Raw genomic sequence first — 20,151 nt, 5'->3', positions numbered from 1 at the left:
GCTGAGTTAATTTTCCACAGCTTGTCCTCACTTTGCCCTCTGGATGATGTATGATAGACTGGAGGTTGGAGATACTGTGAAGTCCCTTTTGACTTTGTGAATCCTCTCGGACTAGTGAAATCCCATACGGAGGGGAAGTTTCTGCAGCGAGCGCTTCACGCTTCCTTTGCTGCTCTTTCTCTCTGTTCTATTTGATGTCAATATTTAAATCATTTGTCTTGACAGCGAGGAATCATCTCCCCATGTGGTTCACAGAAGCAGGAAGGAGATAGTTCCACTTACCCAGCTCCATCTGAAGAAAATGTGGATGATTGCCTCTTCAAACAAGACTCTAAAATAAACTGTCGGCATGAATGATTAATCTTAGACAGCAAGGCCAGTGCTGGGTTAACTCTAGTAGTAGTATTTTTTTTCTAAAGGTATTTTTGGGCCAGCGGGCGTTTATTGGAGATCTTAAGAGTTGAAAGGGGGAGACAGAGTGGAGGACTTTTAATAAGAGATTCGAACCGGCGTACTATGCAACTCTAGTAGTAATTCTAAGGAAATGCATCCAGAAAGATCTTTGGGTGTGATTCCAAAGATTTAGAGCAGTATCTCCTTGCTTGTTTACAGTGCAGTGGTGGACATCCAAGGTCTTCTGAAGGGGATCTGGCCTAATTAACATAAAAGTGGGTTTCTGGGGACCATGATAGTGTGGGGTGAATGATCTTGCCTCTGGTAAGGACATGTTGAGGGCAGCTACTAACACGCTAGTGTTAATTGTTTCCAGTACGTGGCAGTGTTTAAGACCCAAATGTATTAAAAATAGCCATGGTCTAATGACAAAGTGGCAGTAAGGCATTTGTTAGGGGACTTTTTTTTTGCAAACGACTACAGAAACGGTTGCTGACCATGAGTTGGGCCTTTGCTAATGACATGGGCAGAATTCGACAAGGGGGGCGTGACACAGCAAGGTCTCCACTCATCAGTTCAGTAAGATTAGGAGGTGAATTTGGAAGACTTCCCACTATTGATTGATGGGGACTGATGATCAGATCTAATTTATGCAGCTAGAGACCTGGTGTCAGTCTGGAAATCTGTCAAGTTCTTGATAACCAGCCAAGCAAGTCTTGCAATCTGCAGTCCTATTATTTCCCTCTCCTGCCTTCTGTAATGGAAGCTTACTTATCTCATTATCCTTTTATTCTGGATATAAAAACCCATGGAGACTTCCTAGGAGGTGTAAGTGTGGTCTGCTTCTGTTATGACTGTTTGTTTTATTGTATACAGTATTTACTTTAGATAACATCCACATTTTTCTGCAAATATATAACCATTATAACTGTGTTGCTCTTTCTCCCATGCAGCCATGCTTGTGTCATTCGTGGACAAGTGGTGACCTCAGACGGAACACCGCTGGTTGGTGTCAACATCAGTTTCATCAACAACCCGTCCTATGGATACACAATCACTAGACAGGATGGAAGGTAAGAGCCCTCTTCCTTATACTCAAGCACGCACGCACGCACGCACGCACGCACGCACGCACGCACACACACACACACACACACACACACACAAACACAGAGAGAGACACACACACACCAAAACAATGGATGGTATGCAACTATGCATTGCCTAAAGATGATGATATTTATATTATTTTCATATATACTGTTGTTTGACTGTGCTGAGTTCTAATTATGGGAGGGAAAAACACAGTTACCACAGCAAACTGTGCCGCCATTGATCTGCTTTGTGCTTTCATTTGGTCTAATTTTGGAGTTCTCGGCTCAATTCCCAGAGAAATCAAACAAAGCGCGTCTGGTACACTCATAAGTTATGCTTCAGTAGCAGCAGGGAGGGGAAAGAATAAAATATGCCAATTCAAATCAGCTCAGTGGGCCTACAGTATATAGTGCCGATGGACATTATTCATTTGACAATTGAAGCTTTAGAGAATTAAGTGAGATATTAAGGTTCAAGCCACAGACCTGCAATTAATTTGCCTTGCATCTTTTTTGTGTAGCTTAATACTATATTGTTGCTATAGCTAGTACTGTATGGTGGAAAATGAATCCTAACCTTATTAAATTGTGTGGTGGTTTTAAATCTATGTAAATTAAACAAACAGATGCATGTTCACCAGCATTTCCACTATCCTCGTTGTACGATTCCACATATGTTCTGTAAGGAACAGGAAACCTTGTATCTAAACTCAGTGCAGTACCACCAAAAACCCTCGAGTGAAAGTGTTGAAATAATCAAATGAAAGAAGTGAAGAAAAGTCTGAGTTCCCTGGCTTTCTTTGAGCCATTCTTTGCCAGCTGCTTTGGCACCGGTAGAGTTTCTCAGAAAAAATCCAAACAAAAACCACAGACTGGTTTAGATGCGCTTCTTGGAGTGAAAAAGAGAACATTGGGTAACATTGTCTCCATGAATTATTTTATTTTCTGAATAATGTTTTTGGATCACATTGCGCACAGTCACAACCTCAAAGCCCTCTCTATCTGTTGTAGTAATGTTATAAGTCCTAGTGGCACACCCTGCCCCCCCATCACAGCGGAGCATGTATTGGTGTTTGCTCTCCAAGCCCCACTTCCCCCCGACATTTTTATCAGTCACTGACACTCTAAAGGCCCACATCTTTGACGCCTGTTTGATTTGAATCATTCTTGCCTCCCCTCATTTCATTCCATCTTCTTGTCAGTCTCCTTTTTTTTTACAAAAATCTTTCATCTTCACCTTACTCACTTATTTCATCTGCTCTCCATCCCTTCACGCTATCCCTCCTACAATCTTCCACTGCTCTTGAGCCTTTCTTTCTGGGCAATACTCTTTTCCCTATATGTTCCTTGAACCCTAGGTCTCATGTCCTTTCCAATGCACTGCCTTCGCTTCATCTCTATCCTTTCCCCCTTTATGCGTGTCCCGTTTTTCTTATGCATCATTCCTTTTCTACCCTTTGCAAAAGCTCTATACTGTTGTTCTCCCTTCCAGCATATGTGCAAACACTACTCCATCTCCAAGGTTTGCCTGTAAACATGCCCAGTCTCCTGCAACTCCCCTGCAATCACTGTAAACCGGCTCAGTGCAGCGTGAAATCAGAAATGCACCTGTTCAGCCACTTAGAAATGGGAAAGCTGTCTCAACTCATTTTTATGATGTGTTCTTTATTGTCCAAGGGCTTAGCTTTTAAATTACCTTTTCCACTATCTTGAAAAGTTTCTGGCCTAAACAAAAGAGGTTGAGCATCGTTTCTTTACAGCTGTATAGCCATTTTCTGAGTGGCCGATCATTGAGAAACATGCGTTGCCTTTTAAGCTATTCTCCAATAATGACAAGAATGCTGACGTGGATTCCAGCTTATTAAATGATTATGTGCTTAGAAGAACCTCTATAAGAGACATGATATAAATGGGAAAATCAGTATACACTTGGCCCCTTGGCAGTTTGTAAAAAAATATCCCAAAAAGGGTGCTGTGATGTCCACATCTCACATGTATTTATAATATCCTATCCTTTTTATGTGTTTTGTCCTTATACGTTTTTTATGTAGACAATGGGCACCCTTGACAAAATGGATGCTTATGTGTTATATTAGTTTATAAGTGCACATGAATATTGTATTTGAGGCTACACTAGAGCTTAATACTGTCTTTATTCACTTTTACAAAACTTGTGTCTCCTTGGTTCACGTTAACATCAAGTAGATCGTGTCCATCCCACTATAATTGTACACTGGCTGAGAAATGATCAGCTGTAATTTGTATAAGCCGCGCCAAATTCATTGGCAGGGTTAACTCCTTGAGCCTGATGCATTCCCTGAGGGCACAAGTGAGCATGGCTGTTGTAGGTAGCTTTATACGTTTTGTCACATGGCTTAAGGCTGTTGTCATGATTGATAACAGCCAGTGAATCCCTGCATCGATTGGTCACGATGCCCATGGCTATCTGTACAGAAGTGTTATGAGCGTGCGTAGCCTTAGCCTCCCAGGTGTCATGCAGACTAACCGGCTGCAGGTGTACGGCTCCTGACGGATCATGGCTACACAAGCGAATGACTGTCACGACCCCTATTCTGTCTGCGCCACCCCGCTAGTGGACAACCTCACACCCAGACAAGGGCAAAACAAAAATAGCCAATCAGATGTTTAGCCTTAACGCAGGTTAGACTTGGAAGCTTATTTAAAATACCTTAAATCAGGAGATATTGCCTTATTTCGAGGCCACTATTTGGTTATTTTCCCTGTCATTTGGTAAAAATACTTCCTGTGTGCGATGCAGCCCTGTCCCAGGGGCCTGTAGGTGACCAGGTGCTAATTGGCTCTTAGAAAGAAGTGACAAGAAGTGCAGAAACTGGGCACAGGTGCAGATATGCTGTTATAGCCAGGCAGCAGTTACAGATGATGAAATGGCCAGAGCAGGCTGTTTACTGAGACTCTCTCAAGTCAGACCAGAGGCAGAGGCCCTTAAATTCAACAGTGGAGGGGATTGCATTGCAGGGCTTTTAGACTGATGTTAGAGTGGACAGCCTTCATCTATGGGATCGATAGAGAAGTGGCGGCTGCCTCCCTCCTGCAGCACAAATCTCTTTCTCTCACATATATAAATGTGAGCACAGGTGCAGTGCATTACACATAGATGGGGGTGAAACAGCCATGTCTGGATTTATAGCAGACATCTACTATTTTCCATTCAGCAAAGAAAATCTACAGATTATGAGATGTATTAAGAAATGCGGGTCTGACATTGTGATTAATCCCATTGTATTTTTAGCCTTTGTCTGCCTAAAAGATGCTATATACTGGAAAACAAATCCTTTCAAAGCATTAATTTAATAAAACATGGAATGTATTAAGGTTTGATCTGTTATAACTATCGTTAATTAGAAAACAGTCATTATATTCACAGTAAATTGTTGCATGGCTTAATCCTCAACGCACAGCAGATTACACGCATTGCTAATGGGAATTTATTATTGTATTTATTATTTATTAGAAAAATATATAATCCATCTTCTCTGTATGCGAGTCAACATTTATCCTCTCTGACACTGTGTGCACGTCTGTGTTCCAGTTTTGACTTGGTGACCAATGGGGGCATAGCCATAGCCCTGCACTTTGAGCGCTCTCCATTCATCACCCAGGAGCACACTCTCTGGTTGCCATGGGGACGCTTCTTTGTCATGGATACCATTGTCATGCGGCATGAGGAAAATGATATCCCTAGCTGTGACCTGAGCAGCTTCACCAGGCCGAGCCCCGTGGTTTCCCCGGCGCCGCTCACCGCGTTCGCCGGCTCCTGCACCGAGAGGCGGACCGTCGTACCCGAAATTCAGGTAACTGCCCCCCCCCTCTTCATAGCCCTGCAGGATGTGATCTACATGGGTCTGTCCTCCAAATGATTCACGACACACATCTGGGGGAGCCCCCTGAATACTGTTCATCAAGTACAAGTGTAATAGTAACTGTGGCTCATGGCAGTGCTGTGATTTTATCTCTCCGGTGTAATTGGTCTGCGGAACTTGGGCAATTTACAATGTGCATTGCAATGTCTCAGTGTGGAGCGATGATGATAGGCATACGAGAACCAGGGTAAACGATTTGCTTTTGTCTTTTTTAACTTGATATATTTTTATATTTGGCTATGTGTTGAGCCTTTGTGTGCAGGTGAAAGTGTGGCTACTGTATCTCTAGCAGGCATCTCTGTGCCCTTCTAATTACTTTGTCTCCAACTTTGTTTCAAATGATTTATGGCATATCAGTGAATTTACTATGCAGTCCTGTCTATTTATGGAAGCCCTGTATTTGCTATCCCAAGAGCTGTAGGAACACCATAAAGGAGCATCACCCAATTCAAGCCTGTCCTTATGAAAGGGAATTCTAATTAATTAACCAGGCATGGCCACACTCTGTGAACATTTAAAAAGAAACATGTCATAAGTGACGTGTCCTCTGACCGATGTGGCTTTTGAATAGCTATTTAAATGTTTACTTTACATTTTATTCTGAGGAGACGAACAGAGGCAGAGAGTTGTTCAATCAAACCCTTGCTGTCGACTCTTGATCCTAAATATGAGCAATGTACAACAGCTGCTGACCTACTGTTGTATCATCAGGAGGTTGTAGGTCTTACATTAGGACAACTCCCAAGGCCACTACGTATCTCCCAGTCTAACTGTATTACTCTATATATAATCGGACTGCACAAGCTCCGGGCCCAAGGGCAATCTTGTAATGCCATTGTCATATGGATTGCAGGGAAGACTGTTGTCCTAATGAAGGGCTTACTATTAATAATTCAATAATGAAATACTCACTGGAGTACATAATGAAGAAATCCTTCATTGGATTCCTTGTAATGCATGAAAATAATTGTCCTCTAATTGACGCTCTTATCTTCCCACGGAGCCATATATTTGGTGGGAGGCAAGGCAATGAAAAATATGTGAAAAAAGGTTGTAGTGGCCACTGACCAAAGGATTGGGAAAATGATAATCTGCGTGGAAAAAAAGGACACACAAAGGCCTGTTATTAATCCTGACACACCAACACTGAAGAAAATAGATTTCTAAGCTCTTTAGGATATACAATTCCTTTCAGCTGGCTTAAGGATTTATGTTTTCATTCCGAAATGTATAAGCTTTGCTTTTTTGTTTCATCCATAGTCTCTGCAGGAGGAAGTCCCCATACCAGGGACGGATATTCATCTTGGGTATTTAAGCAGCAGGACTCCAGGTTACAAGTCAATACTGAGAGTGACCCTCAGCCACACCTCAATCCCTTTCAACTTGATGAAGGTTCATCTTATGGTGGCTGTGGAAGGCAGGCTCTTCAGAAAGTGGTTTCCTGCAGCTCCAAACCTCTTGTATTACTTTGTTTGGGACAAGGCTGACGTCTACAGCCAGAAGGTCTATGGCCTGTCTGAAGCTTTTGGTAAGGCTTCAAGTGTAGCCTATATTACATGGAATTCATGTATATTTATTTGTATCCAGAACATGTGTGGTTTACTAATGCTAATGTTATCCTTGCTTCTTTCTCTAGTATCTGTGGGATTTGAGTATGAGTCATGTCCAGACCTTATTCTCTGGGAGAAGAGGACTGCTGTTCTTCAGGGCTACGAAACCATTGCCTCCAAACTGGGCGGATGGACTATTGACAACCACCACGCTTTAAATATCCAGAGTGGTGAGTCAACTACTTTTTTTTTTTTTCCAATTCTATTCACAACCACTCATTCATTAAAACTGTAAAAAATTATATATTTTTGTACACATTATTTATTAAAACTGTTCAATTTTAGAATCACAGCAAGGAAAATACATGTGTGTACCAGGAATGTGTCTCACTCCTACTGTACATTAATACAAGTACACATTTCTAATAAATAATTACATTTTATTTGTTTTATTAAAATGTCATTTAACTAACAGGGATTCTTTTAGTTGTATGCACTGGTGAAAAGTAACAAATTATATTTATTCAATTGTACTTTTATGAGATGTTGAAGTGCTTGTACTTTTCTTGAGTATTTCTATTTAAAGTAACTTTAGAGTTTTGCTCCACTTTATTTAAAAGGGAAATAATGTAATTTTACTCCACTGCATTGATTAAATCCTGTATTATTTAATAACTTTATTTGACTTTTCAGATTAAGATGTTGTGAAAAATTAAACGACTTTAAGGTATATGAAAGTAAAACATTACATTACAAACAGTTCTTGAAATCCTTCATTTGTGTATCAAAACTTTGTTTGTCTACAACAGTCAAATGCTACTTGATTCAACAATAATAATAAAAATCCAATAATGTAATACATATAGTAATATATCACATATGGAGGAAATGTTTCTGCAGAATTAGTACTTGTAGGACTTTAACTTGTAATGAAGCATTGTGACATTACTGTATTGCTACTTTTACTTAAGTAAAGGATCTGAATATTTCTATCACCTTTGATCATAATCCAGTCATTTCATATGTATGATTCTGAAATGGGCCTTTAGGCATAACAACTACTTTTACTTGCATTTGTCAGTATAATTTGATGCTGATACTTTTGTACTTTTACTTAAGTAAGATTTTGAATGCAATACTTTTACTTCTAATAAAGAAATGTAGTTGTGCTACTTTAACTTTAATAAGAAGTCTGAGTACTTCTTCCACCACTGGCCTTATGGAATGAAATGTTCTTATGACTCATTCATACTATGCCATTTGTTAAGATGGAACATTGTTGTTTGCCGCTCCCTATTGTATTTTACACACATCATTCTGCATGTACCCAAGACAGCAGATAAGTACCACCTTGTCCGCTCAGTGCCTAAGACCGTGCTTTTAGTGTAACATTGAATTGTTCTCCCTGTCTGTTGCCTTTTTGAGGCTTTTCCAATTCAGCAGTGTCATGACGTATTAGATAGATCTGACTTTTTTATTACAGCTGTCCACTTTTAGGCGAGCAGGGTCAATTTTGTTATTGCCATCAAATTACTCCGGAAAGGCAGGAGTGTGAATGAAGAGAGGAAAAAGTGAGGGGCTAGCTGTCAGTAGCTAGGCTTCACAGTCTGTTTGTGTCTGGAAGGGCTCATCAGAGGAGATGAAGCATACTTATAAGAAAAGTGCCCAGGAAGGTGGCACTTGGATCTGTCACACTGAACCTGCTGAGTCTGGATGTGCTGTCTGGGTGAGGCAGAGAGCTGCTACTTGCCCCCTCACCACCTGCACTGCCAGTTCCTCCACCCGACTCCCCCGTTTTGGCACCTCCATGCCAATGTTCAGGCCCAGCATTTTTAGAATCATCCCTAATTAAATTGCTGTCAGTCTGCTACTCCCAGCAGCAGCAGCCCCTAAGATTAAATCAAGTCCCAGGAAGGAGATGCTTGGCTGATCTTTTCTAATAGACCAAATGTTGTGCTGCTCAAAGAACTCAGAAGCATAAAACCACCACAGACATGCAGATGCTAAATTTCAAATATGATTACATTGATTGGACAGCGGGAACATCTTTACATTAACATATTTGAACATTTTTGAAGAGTAGATTGGCAAAACTAATGGAAACATAGTGTGTGTGGGTACATGCCTAAATGATTGCACATGAACTGAACTCGTACGGCTCCATTTATATTCATGTGGAGTTAGAAAGGGAGGCACAATGCCATTTTAATCGGGGCAAGTAAATTTTTTCGTTATTGTGACTGGGTGGTAATTTTCTAGCTCGAAGGTATTCCTCTTTTGCCAAAGGGCTTTTTGGTACCCATTTGGCGTGAAATTGTATTTCCACCCGTTAAAACAGACGATAGAGTACTCTTAGTGCAAACACTGGCACACAGATTCATTTGAATGGCTCCAGTGGCGGAGTTGCACTCGCAGACCTCAAAATGTTCATCATTTGTACTTTTTAAACTGCAATAAACAATCTTTGGTCACCAGGAGAAAATGACAAGCAGCATAATAGCATTACATTGTTTTATTTCAGCAAAACTCCAAACAGTATTGTATAATTTGTATGATCCAAACTTATATTGTGCGAACATAATTATGTAGGAACTTTTAGCTTATACAATAAAGTGTATTTTCTTAACAATTTAGGATTGTATACATGCACGTAGACATACCTAACCTAACCTAGCTAATTCGGTGCAACCTTTATGATCACTGTAGTAAAATGATAGTCAACAGTTGCTAATGGTACCATATTTCATTTTTGTTTTGTTTATTAATATCTGTGTGACTATACTTTTGTATAGTTTGGTGAATTACACATGGACAGGATTAAATCCCCCTTGAAACGATCTCTGACATTGATCACATATAAAAGGTGCTGCATCATTAAGCCTCTTGAATAATTGTTTTTCTTGGAGGGAACTAACCTGAATGCCTTACATGGCGTATTTAGAAACACTGCTACATGACAAAGAATATAAAAAACTTGATTTAACTGTCAAATGTTCAAGCCCCCCTCTGGTTACATCAATTGCAATACCTGTAACTTCTATGTCACATCTGTTTTCAATTATCCACAAGTCAGCACTTGCTTTTATGCCTCAAATAGTCTCGACCAAAACAGATTGCCGGTTTAACATTTTTCTTTCCTCATCAGGTATTCTTCACATGGGCAATGGGGAGAACGTGTTCATCTCCCAGCAGCCCCCTGTGATTGGCAGTGTGATGGGTAACGGGCGCAGGCGCAGCATCTCCTGCCCCAGCTGTAATGGCCTCGCTGACGGAAACAAGCTGCTGGCTCCTGTGGCTCTGGCCTGTGGCTCGGATGGAAGTCTGTATGTGGGCGACTTCAACTATGTGAGGAGGATTTTCAACACGGGGAATGTCACCAGTGTGCTGGAGCTCAGGTAACGGAGGAGTAGCCTGCTAACATTCACTGAGAACCATGAGCTCAGATGGGCTTGCACACAGGTCATAAAGCACAGAGGCTGATAGAGATAGACAGAAAAGCCCTAAAGGCCCAGGATTGATGGTCCTGCCTATCTCCTCCACCTGTATCAGCTGGAGGAGTTGGCCCTTATAGGGATGAGGACGATGTAATGGGTTCCTAACAGAGCAGGAAAAATATAAATGTGTTTTTAAATGTCAGCAAAGAAGGTTTGATACAGAATATGATGTGTTATGATTCTCTTATAATTAATTCTGTCCACTAACAAGTGTTATTTTGTTATTTTCCCTTCACTAACAACTAACATTGTTTCTCCTTTCTCTCTCAATTTCTGCTGCTCTTGGCAAACAGAAATAAAGACTTCAGGCATAGGTAAGCCTCAGTATTTGCTTAAATGAATATAGAAAAGGGTACAGTCCACATACTTGATGTCGAAGTGCCCTTTCAAACCAATTTTAGACACACACTTTTGAGCAGCGAGAATACCATATCGTAAAATACTGACTGGCTGACTGCATCATTTTCATCTCCATAAAGCCTGGATTTATTAGTTTATTATTGGTTTATGAGCTTGCTTTATCTCTAGATTCAGTGCCTTGTTCACTAGAGTGTTTTTGCATCTGTAAGTGTGAATTTAAAGAGCAAATGCAATGGATTGGTCGCTCAGTAGAGGCACTTTCCCTTAGGATTAAAAACAACATTAATAATAATAATGCATTTTATTTATGGGTGCCTTTCATAGCTCTCAAGGACACCTTACAGAGCATAATTAAAAGCAAGCAACAAGCAAACAGTAATTCAAGAATTAAAAAACAAAGACTTAAAAACAACAATCAGTTTAGAAGAATTAAGATATTGAATACGCCAGTTTAAAACGTTTTTTTTTAATGATGGCACAAAATGCAACCCTACAGAGCCTCTGAGAAAAAGAAAATGTGCTCACGAGTTAGTTTCTCGTGTGCACCAGTAACTCTTGCGTGCTGTCTAGAAAGTTATTGCAAGAAACCTAGTCATTATAAAACACATTGGTCTTTGTTTTTCTTGTCAGAGAGGTTTTAAAGTATTGTACAGTCATTGGGAGACAGTGCTTTATGGTGTTGGTTTATACTTAAAAGCAAATGTTGCCCCGATGGTTTATTTGCACTGCATACGACAGGTAAACAAGAATACAGATTTAAATCAACACCTTTCTGACATTTAAATAGCAAGCCTAAAAAAATGATGCCAGGTGAAAATGATAAAATGGTAACTCGGTGTAGATGTTCTCATTGGCGTAAGATATAAAGATACAAATTCATTTTCTTTAGCAGGTGGCATGTGGTCGTTTGATACCATGCATGACTTCAGCTGAGGAACATTGCAGTCACACTGAGGATGAAAAGCCAAGTGATGCTGGTCACTGACCTCTATTTTCAAAGGACCACAAAAGAAAACCCTCTATTGCTTTTTACGCAATATCTTAATCTTGTATTTCTGCAGAACAAAATTATTTGTGTGTTCAATAACTAAAGAAACATCCTCATAGCAAACGCAAAGAACCTCTAACGCTCTGTCCCTTCGCTCTCAATACCCGAAAATAAATGTGCATAATAAAAAGATAAATGCATGGAGGAACACACAGCATGTGTCTGTATGAAACGGGTGGCTGCCTGCTGTTCCTGTGTGAGCTAGCGATAGGATGGTGAGGTGGGTGATCTCACTGCAATGTTCATTGACCCCCTACTAAGGATGTCCCCATCTACTCCAACCATGCTCCCCTCGTTGCTGTGCCAGCATGCAGCAAAATCCAATTATCTTCTACAAACTAGATGTTGTCAGTGAATATAGATGGAGTATATGGCCGTAGCTCAAGGTCAGGGAATAACGCCTCATAGTTTCAAACACTATGGGGGACAAACACGGTTCTACATGCGACTGGAAGCTGATAAGCTATCAGCTGATTGCACATGGCAGATAGAATGCAAAGTAGTATCCAGTTATTGAGGCTTGCTACTGAGCCACTCTGTGACAGCAGTGGTTTCTCTCAGACATTCAGCTGTACCTGGAATGTACTGTAGGCCGTCATATCAGTCAGCTGGGTCAGTGGGCTGTTTGTGACATGTGTGCCTGAGGTGTGCTGCAGTGCCCTGTCATCACTGATTCATTGAAGGTCAATTGTCATTTAAAATTATGTATCAGAGTTGACAATTCCACAGACCCACTAGTCTTTCTTCTTGTCGTATTATAAAAAACATAAGCTTTGGCACTGTCGTGCAAAAACATAAGCCCTAAAGAACCCTCAAGGTTATAGTTGAAATTCTATCTTAATCCACTTTGAATGACACCCTGCTGACAGGTTTCTCTGTAAGGCTCATCAGGTCTGGCAGAACTGAGCTCTAGCCTGCCCTGATGACTCTGGTCATCTTTAAGGTGGTGCTAAACACTACACTGCTTAGCAACAAGAAGCTGAAAATATGTGTTCAGGTGGAACCAGCAAATGGTTACAAAAATTATTTAATATTTTATTATATTAATATGATGTCATATAGGGGGCAATGTAGATAACACAAAAAAGAAATGGGGGCAAAGGGGGAACATACCTCCAACATTTTTAAATGATCTTTCTTTTTTGAAGTTAACAAATTGCTTCACTTTGCAAAGTTGATCAAGCCCATCACACCACAGATGCATAGTGTTAACAGGGAATGCCACACAGATTGCTAATTACAATATGTTGATTCCGGGCTAAAATCCAGCTATTTCATTATGGCTAAACCGGATTACAAGGTATCATTTGGTTAGTAAATCCAACCTTGCAAAGTCAAGCATGTGGTGGACAAAGCATTTTCTCCCAAAATTATGACTTCAAAATATCATAGATTATGTAATTAGTTTTTTCAGTCAGAGTCCTTTATTGGAATATAACCTGCCTCCCCTAATTTCGTATTTATTTATTTTAACCCACAATGGCCCTTGTAGATCTTTGTAGATTTGCCAAATTGTTGATAATACAATTTTGACGTTCAGTTACTCAACTAAACGTCCGCTGTGTTTCATGTCTGGGAGAACATGTGTCCAAGTACAATGTGTTCTATGTACTGTAGTAATGGGCGCACTGAAAACGGTCAAATCTGTCAGTCATATCAGGTGGATACAAAATAAGATTTGACCTGCCTAGAGTCAATAGCATCCAGCAGTGTATGGTACCAGTGGGCTTGGAAGTTTTACTTACAATCTGTCATGGATTGATTTTTCAGCAGGAGATAATGTTTTTTATTCTATTCAGTTAAGATGTTTTTGTGAAAAAATAGTCCTCTGTGTCACTTCATTTATACAACTATGGATTTTTCTTCAGTCATCTTTGTTTGCTGTGTTTTCTGACAGGAGATTGCTAATAGATTGTGTGCATCACCACCACAGCAGGATTGGTTATATGTGTCTCTATGTCTGACAGATTGGGCAACCTCCTGTGGATATGAAGGATTACTTTGCTGACTTAGTTGGAAGTTTAAAAGTATATTATTTCCTACACTAGAATATCTACCTCATGGATGCATGGTTTGTTTGGAATGATGCTTCAGCTTTGGATTTGTTTCTGTAGAGAAAGACCCATGGGAGACAGAAAATATACTTGTCTGTGCTCCTTCTAGCAATAACTAGGCAACTGCTACAGTATGATACAGATCTATCACAATGATTCTTTTGGTCAGGGATGGGGGAGTAATTAGGATCTCTGTAAAGAATCCAATGTTCCCCAATGACGTAGTCCCAATAGACCCTCGTTTGTCTTTGTCTTTCTTACTCTTTATAACTCCCAGCATTGCTATTGTTCCAGTCATTTGAAAAAAAACTACACATATGTATGTGTCTACGTATAGAGTATTTTCACATATGTCTTCTGTGTATAAATCTATAAGCTACAGGAGTTTTCACCCTCTTTTGACAACAGGGATTTCTAACAAAGCTGACTGTATTGTACATGAGGTCTAAGGTCCACCATTATGTCATGTTTAATCTCATTCTCTTTTGCCATGTTTAATCTCTTTCTATTTTTTCCCATGTCTATGGTTTAAACTGTAATTGTGCCCAATCGACTCTCTTAATGGCTTTTGAATCCATTTTAATTGTATTAAACAATGTTTCTTATTGAAAGCACTGCAGCCCATCCAGCTTTATTGACTTCCATTGGCTTGGTCCTCTCTCTTCCCTCCTCTCAGCAACAGCCCTGCTCACAAGTACTACCTGGCAACAAGTCCAGTGAACGGCGCCGTGTACCTGTCGGACACCAGCAGCAGGAAGGTATTCAAGGTGAAGTCCCTGAATGTTGTGAAAGATGTGGCAAAGAACCTGGAGCTGGTGGCGGGCACAGGTGACCAGTGTCTCCCGTACGATGACACTCGCTGCGGGGATGGAGGAAAAGCTGCTGAGGCCACTCTCACCAACCCCAGAGGTATTGTTTTCGTTGTTATTATAATCAATGTAGAGTGAGATCCCAAGTCAGTTGGTGGTCTTGCTTCCTTTTTTAATTAGACTAGATTGCTGGATAATTAAAGACAGTATTCCCAAAGGCTAAATCAATACACTTCAGGATTCATGCCGTAAACAATCATACCTCCATCACTTAATGCTGGACACATTGGCCTAACTAGCTTTGGTTATTTTTAAAACAGAACATATTTTTGATGGCATGCTTTCCCGTTTTCTGGGGTCTTTTGTCTTGATGCTTCCATATTTGGATGATGCATTAGTCACCAGATCACATGCTTACTTGTTGTCCTCCATGGGGATGACATTGTGATTCATATGTACTGAAATAACACTCAAGTCCCTCTGAAATGTGCATCACATATAGTCTGTTGTACAAATAGAAAATGTTGCCGTGACTACTCTAGGCTAGATGTTTCATAGCTACTTGAATATTGTGTGACAAACCCTGAAGTAATACAAACATACAGAGATTTACATGTAGTTCTTTCAGCTCCATTGTTGTTTTGGGCTGAGGGAACATGAGATAAAGGGACTATATTGATGAAATTGTAGGTTTAATTGAATCAATAAAAACTACTCTTCATATACTTCATGTCTATTGTTCTCTAATATTGATTAAAAAAAGAAAAATCAATCTTCGCATTAGCTTTCATTGCAGTGATTATTCTTTAATTTGTATTGCAGTGAATACCACTTACTTGTCATTTAGTGGTTCTCTGTCCTCACTTTAAGTCTCAGATAAACAAAACAACTGATGAATATTTTCCTCTTCTGTCCTTTGGGGGGCTTTTTATCTGCAGGCATTACGGTGGATAAGTACGGTGTTATCTTCTTTGTGGATGGGACCATGATTCGCAGGATTGATCAGAATGGTATCATCTCTACTGTTCTGGGCTTCAATGACCTGACCTCTGCCCGACCTCTCAGCTGCGATGCTGTGATGGACATCTCTCAGGTACGACCTCTCTGACCTGGCCTGCAGAATGTGTTTTCTCCTGTCTCTCAACATACTCCCATCTCCTTGAATAACCCCGGTCAGGCGGCCGACATCCCTACAGTATATGGGCTTAGTTCCGATTCCCATTTGTTTATTGTCTGCACGAGGCCAGCTTTTCAAATACTCAGGACTTAAACAATATACTGAGTTAGGCAGTTAGAGCCTGCGGGCATCTAGCATTTTGTTTGGATTCCACTGCCAGTAATAGTTGGGCTCAGATTTGTAATACTCCGCAAGAGGAGGTTTGTTAGCAAGATGGTTTAAAACATAAAAACCCAATGTGACAACAGAAGATGCGAATACATAAAAAATACAATGAACTGTGTAATTTATAAGGAATGTATTGTATATTTGAAATACATGTGTTTATTGCACATCTTATCTTAACAGGATTCAGCTATTTTTTGCAAAACTTTGATCATTCACGTGAGTAGGGTCAGACCAAGGATTGTATGGATTTGTTAAAATCAATGCTACAAAAAATGATGAATTTAGGGATGCAATCCCAAACACAGCTGTGCCATCCTGGTATATGACAAAAATGTATAATATATATAAGATATAATTATAAGCAAATACACGTTATTGATGCACACAGAAGCTGGAATAAACATAGCACTGGCATATTGAGCCATGCTGAAATCAGAGGTGGCACTGTAGTCCCGGAGCTCACATGTACGTGTCAAGTGGCCACACAGCACCAAATGCAAAGGGCCGTTGACCTATAGCTGTAGGGATGATGATGGTGACCTGTAACCTCAGTGACTCTAGATTCACCCACACATGTTCACTGATGCACACATATGTAGCAGACTGCTACCTCAGACAGAGCACATTCCCCAGGCAAGGACACTGCTCCGAGGTCACATCGCTCTCTAGCTCAGTGACTTGCTTTGGAGGTGAAGATACTTTGCATACCCCAGCAGCCTTTGCATGGCTGTTTTTCCTGAAAAAATGTTTTTCAATGCAAGTACATAGGAGTTGTTTGGATATACCTGCCATACTGTAGTAGTCATTTATAATAAAAAAAACTCCATTCTTGTTTTAGATGTATTCCCATGAGGTGAGCATTCCTGGGCCTTAATGGTCAAATGTGATTTACAATCCACTAGTTTGTTTCAGCCCCATGGTGTTTGTTATTGAGTAAGACTAGCAAACAGGTCCTAGGGGGCTTCAGATGTCAGTGCAGAAAAGCTTTCTGTGTGTCTGTGAAATGATGTATTCAGGAGACGGAGCAAAGCCTCCAGCTGCCCATTTCCAATCCCGGGGGGAACTCCACACCCCCTCCTGACCTGTGCTTGCTGCTCCCTTGCTCCCTTGCTCCCTTGCCCCCCTGCGCACAGGCAAACACAAGCGCCTATAGATGCTCACCATCCAGCAGCCAGGACACAAGCAGACTGACTGCAGCTGTACAACGATGACAAATCGCACCAGCACTGCCAGAGACACTCAGACAGTAAAAAGCATCCATTAAAGATTCATCCAGGGCACGTAGCTTCCTACTTCAAACACTCCCCAATCCCTCACTTAGGACCAGAGTTTCTCTGGAGAAAGCTCATGGCAGTGGTCATTACTTCCGTACCTCACCTGTTCCAGGCATGAAATAATGTCACAATTCCTGCTCTCCTCTGATGAGGTTGTTGTTATCTTGCAGTGCCATCTGTGCAGAGAGCGTACTGTAGAAGTCCTTTCTTATTCAATGTGCACCTCTGTAATCTTTCTTTCTTTTAACTTGGTATTATCATGAAAGGGCACAAGTGTGTGCAAATCCTGGCAAAAAGAGTTTTCCTTAGCCTGAGTTCAAAATGTTGCCATGCAACAAAGACAAAAATAATAAGGTTTTTTCTGAGCTTACTGTGTGCACACTCCCTACAGTATATGCCATGTTCAGCTTTGTATTATCATGCAATAGGACAAGAGTTTGACCTATTTCGACAATCTCTTAATTTGTCTATACCAAAGTCTTCGCCCTTACTGTTTTTAAATGAGTCTGCTCCATTGTATGTTTCTCTTGTAAATCGTCCTTGCATTTCCGTGCTAAATTCAAACTTCAACAGAGGGAAACCATGTATTGAAACAAGATCACTTTAAAATATTTCAAGTGTATTAGCAGCTTCAGAGGGCTTCATCAAGCCTCTGACTGTGACATTCAATTCAAGTCTTGTCACTCTTCTCCTGGCAGACATCATGCTGGTCTGAGCAAATAGTGAGGAGACTGCTAATGGAAAAGGACAATATGGTGCTACACTGCTCCTACATGTAGTACTAGACTCCTGGTACTAGGATGGGTTAAATGCAGAGAACACATGTCACTGTGTGTGCTCTGCATGTGTGACCATTAAAGAGGGTTTCATCCCTCCAATTCTATCTATCTATCTATCTAATACAAGTTCAAATACATTTAAAAATAACTGTTGTGTCGGTGCAAATCCATGATGTGCTTCCTTGGCTAATAAACACATTTTGTGTTTTTTTGCTGGAGGCTGCTGTGTCAGACAGGCATTACTGACAGCTGCCCCACTGTATAACGGGGAGGGTATGATCGGGTTACAGCATATGGGACAGCAGCTCGGGAAATATTCCCTCATCAGTCAGAGTGGCGTGAAAACCTCCTTACAGGCAGCTCCTCCGAGCCACTCCACACTCTGGCTCATGAAATATTTAAACACCAGTGTTGACAAGGAATAGGTTTTAAGGAATTTAAAGTCTCCCCTTCATTTCCCAAGTAAATGCATTTTCTGCTCACTGCAAGATGACATGTATCCACTGCCTGTCCCCTGTTTGTTGTACCGTATGTGGCCCAAGATATGTCCCGTTATATAAACCTCATCAGTTGTGTGTGTGTGTGTGTGTGTGGNGGGGGGGGGGGGGGTGGAGGATGGGAGGTTTATGGGTTTCGAGCTGTGTGTGATGCTCAAATCGTTTTTTTTATTGAAAGTGGTCAACTACTATTCTGGTAAAGAGTGTCAGGGATTCAAAAATATGACCAATGCCAGGAGTTAAATAATCCCCTTCAGAGAAACATTTGTCATATTCAGATGAAATATTTAGGGATATGTGCCCAAAACAGATAAATAAAAGACAATATATGGCATGAAAGCGTTTGGCTGTTAGCAACCTGCTGTTATGTGCTTTACTGAATTTAATATTTTGTATTTTATGACCCCTGTGTTTCGTGCCATGTAATGCAGAGTAGCATGTCAAAATAAGTTAAATGTAATGAGTCAGCCTTGGCTGTTTTCCCAAATTATTCAATGAAAACATTTTTTTCTCAAGGCCTTGTAATCCTCAAGCTCTTGAATTTGCAAGTAAGAAACCTTCCTTTTTTTTTTTAAAGGCTTTTGGTGGATTTATTGTTTAGCTTTTTTTTGCTATTACTTTGTTTTCCAAGAAGTACAGCCTAATCAAATACATAACAAAGCTTAATAAAAAAGAGAAAGAAAGAAAGAATGTATTATTTAACCACAGTAGGTAGATAACATCTCTATTGTCCTCACAGATGAACTCAGCATGTTGCATTTGTCTATTTCTTTAAGATAAGATAAGATGGTACTTTATTGATCACACTTTGGGAAATTGTTTAAAGACTACTACTCATACAACTTTTGTTTATTTTAAGAGTATAATATGATCCTCAAAGTACACATAACATGATGCTCAGGAGATTTCCCAGTTCCCTGTAGTTGCATTTCCAGGTCATTATGACAAATGAGTTAACCACAGTAACATTCATTCACCTTCACATCACCCACTTCTAGTACAAAGTATCCAAAACAATGCTAAGGCCGCTCTTTTTTAATGGCTTGCCAAATCTGAACCTGCCTTTGTTTGTGCCTCAAGGCTTCTATTGAAATATGGCACTTCATATTATGTTCCCAAGGGGTCCCCTGCGATCATAAGAGAGAGGGAGGCCGGTAAATTGGATGAATCCAATCATTTCAATTTGTTAAAAGCCCGATAGATTGTTAGCATACTGTAACAATAGGTCATAATTTAAGAGGCCAAAGGCAGGATGTACTTTCATTTGGTAAGTGTGCTCCACTTTCTTTTCAAGGACTCATGCTATCTCTTGTCATCACAAAATGAATAACCCAGAGCAAAGGAAAAGTAGTGACAGGGTGGAGGTAAAAGATACAGTCCTGTGTGTACAGAGTTCTCACCATCAGTTACGGTGTGATTTTTATAGGTTAATCTGATGTTTTGATAGATCTCTTCCTGTGATGCGCTCCCTCAGCACCACTGCTATCATCTTTGATCTTAAAATTATGTTTTGTGCTCCCCTTTTAACAGCTGCTGTTTTCCTCCTTATCAG

The 20,151-nt window shown here is 40.4% G+C and overlaps 1 protein-coding gene across 2 annotated transcripts in view; it reads left to right on the top strand.

Annotated features, from left to right (window-relative positions):
* Positions 1 to 20,151, top strand: part of tenm4 (teneurin transmembrane protein 4) — a 129,978-nt gene that overhangs the window by 85,924 nt on the left and 23,903 nt on the right. Inside the window, exons 13-20 of one of the 2 annotated variants that reach the window (XM_010797350.1) lie at positions 1,347 to 1,466; positions 5,059 to 5,320; positions 6,650 to 6,917; positions 7,026 to 7,169; positions 10,085 to 10,334; positions 10,727 to 10,747; positions 14,572 to 14,804; positions 15,643 to 15,797. In XM_010797350.1, the coding sequence (XP_010795652.1) occupies positions 1,347 to 1,466; positions 5,059 to 5,320; positions 6,650 to 6,917; positions 7,026 to 7,169; positions 10,085 to 10,334; positions 10,727 to 10,747; positions 14,572 to 14,804; positions 15,643 to 15,797 (1,453 nt within the window). The remainder of the gene's footprint in view (positions 1 to 1,346; positions 1,467 to 5,058; positions 5,321 to 6,649; positions 6,918 to 7,025; positions 7,170 to 10,084; positions 10,335 to 10,726; positions 10,748 to 14,571; positions 14,805 to 15,642; positions 15,798 to 20,151) is intronic. The other variant, XM_010797349.1, reaches the window with a different exon arrangement.

The sequence above is a fragment of the Notothenia coriiceps genome, unplaced genomic scaffold, assembly GCF_000735185.1.
Source record: "Notothenia coriiceps isolate Sejong01 unplaced genomic scaffold, NC01 NC01_scaffold00037826, whole genome shotgun sequence".
NCBI classification, from domain to species: Eukaryota; Metazoa; Chordata; class Actinopteri; order Perciformes; family Nototheniidae; genus Notothenia; species Notothenia coriiceps.
This window is presented reverse-complemented; position numbering and strand designations above follow the sequence as displayed.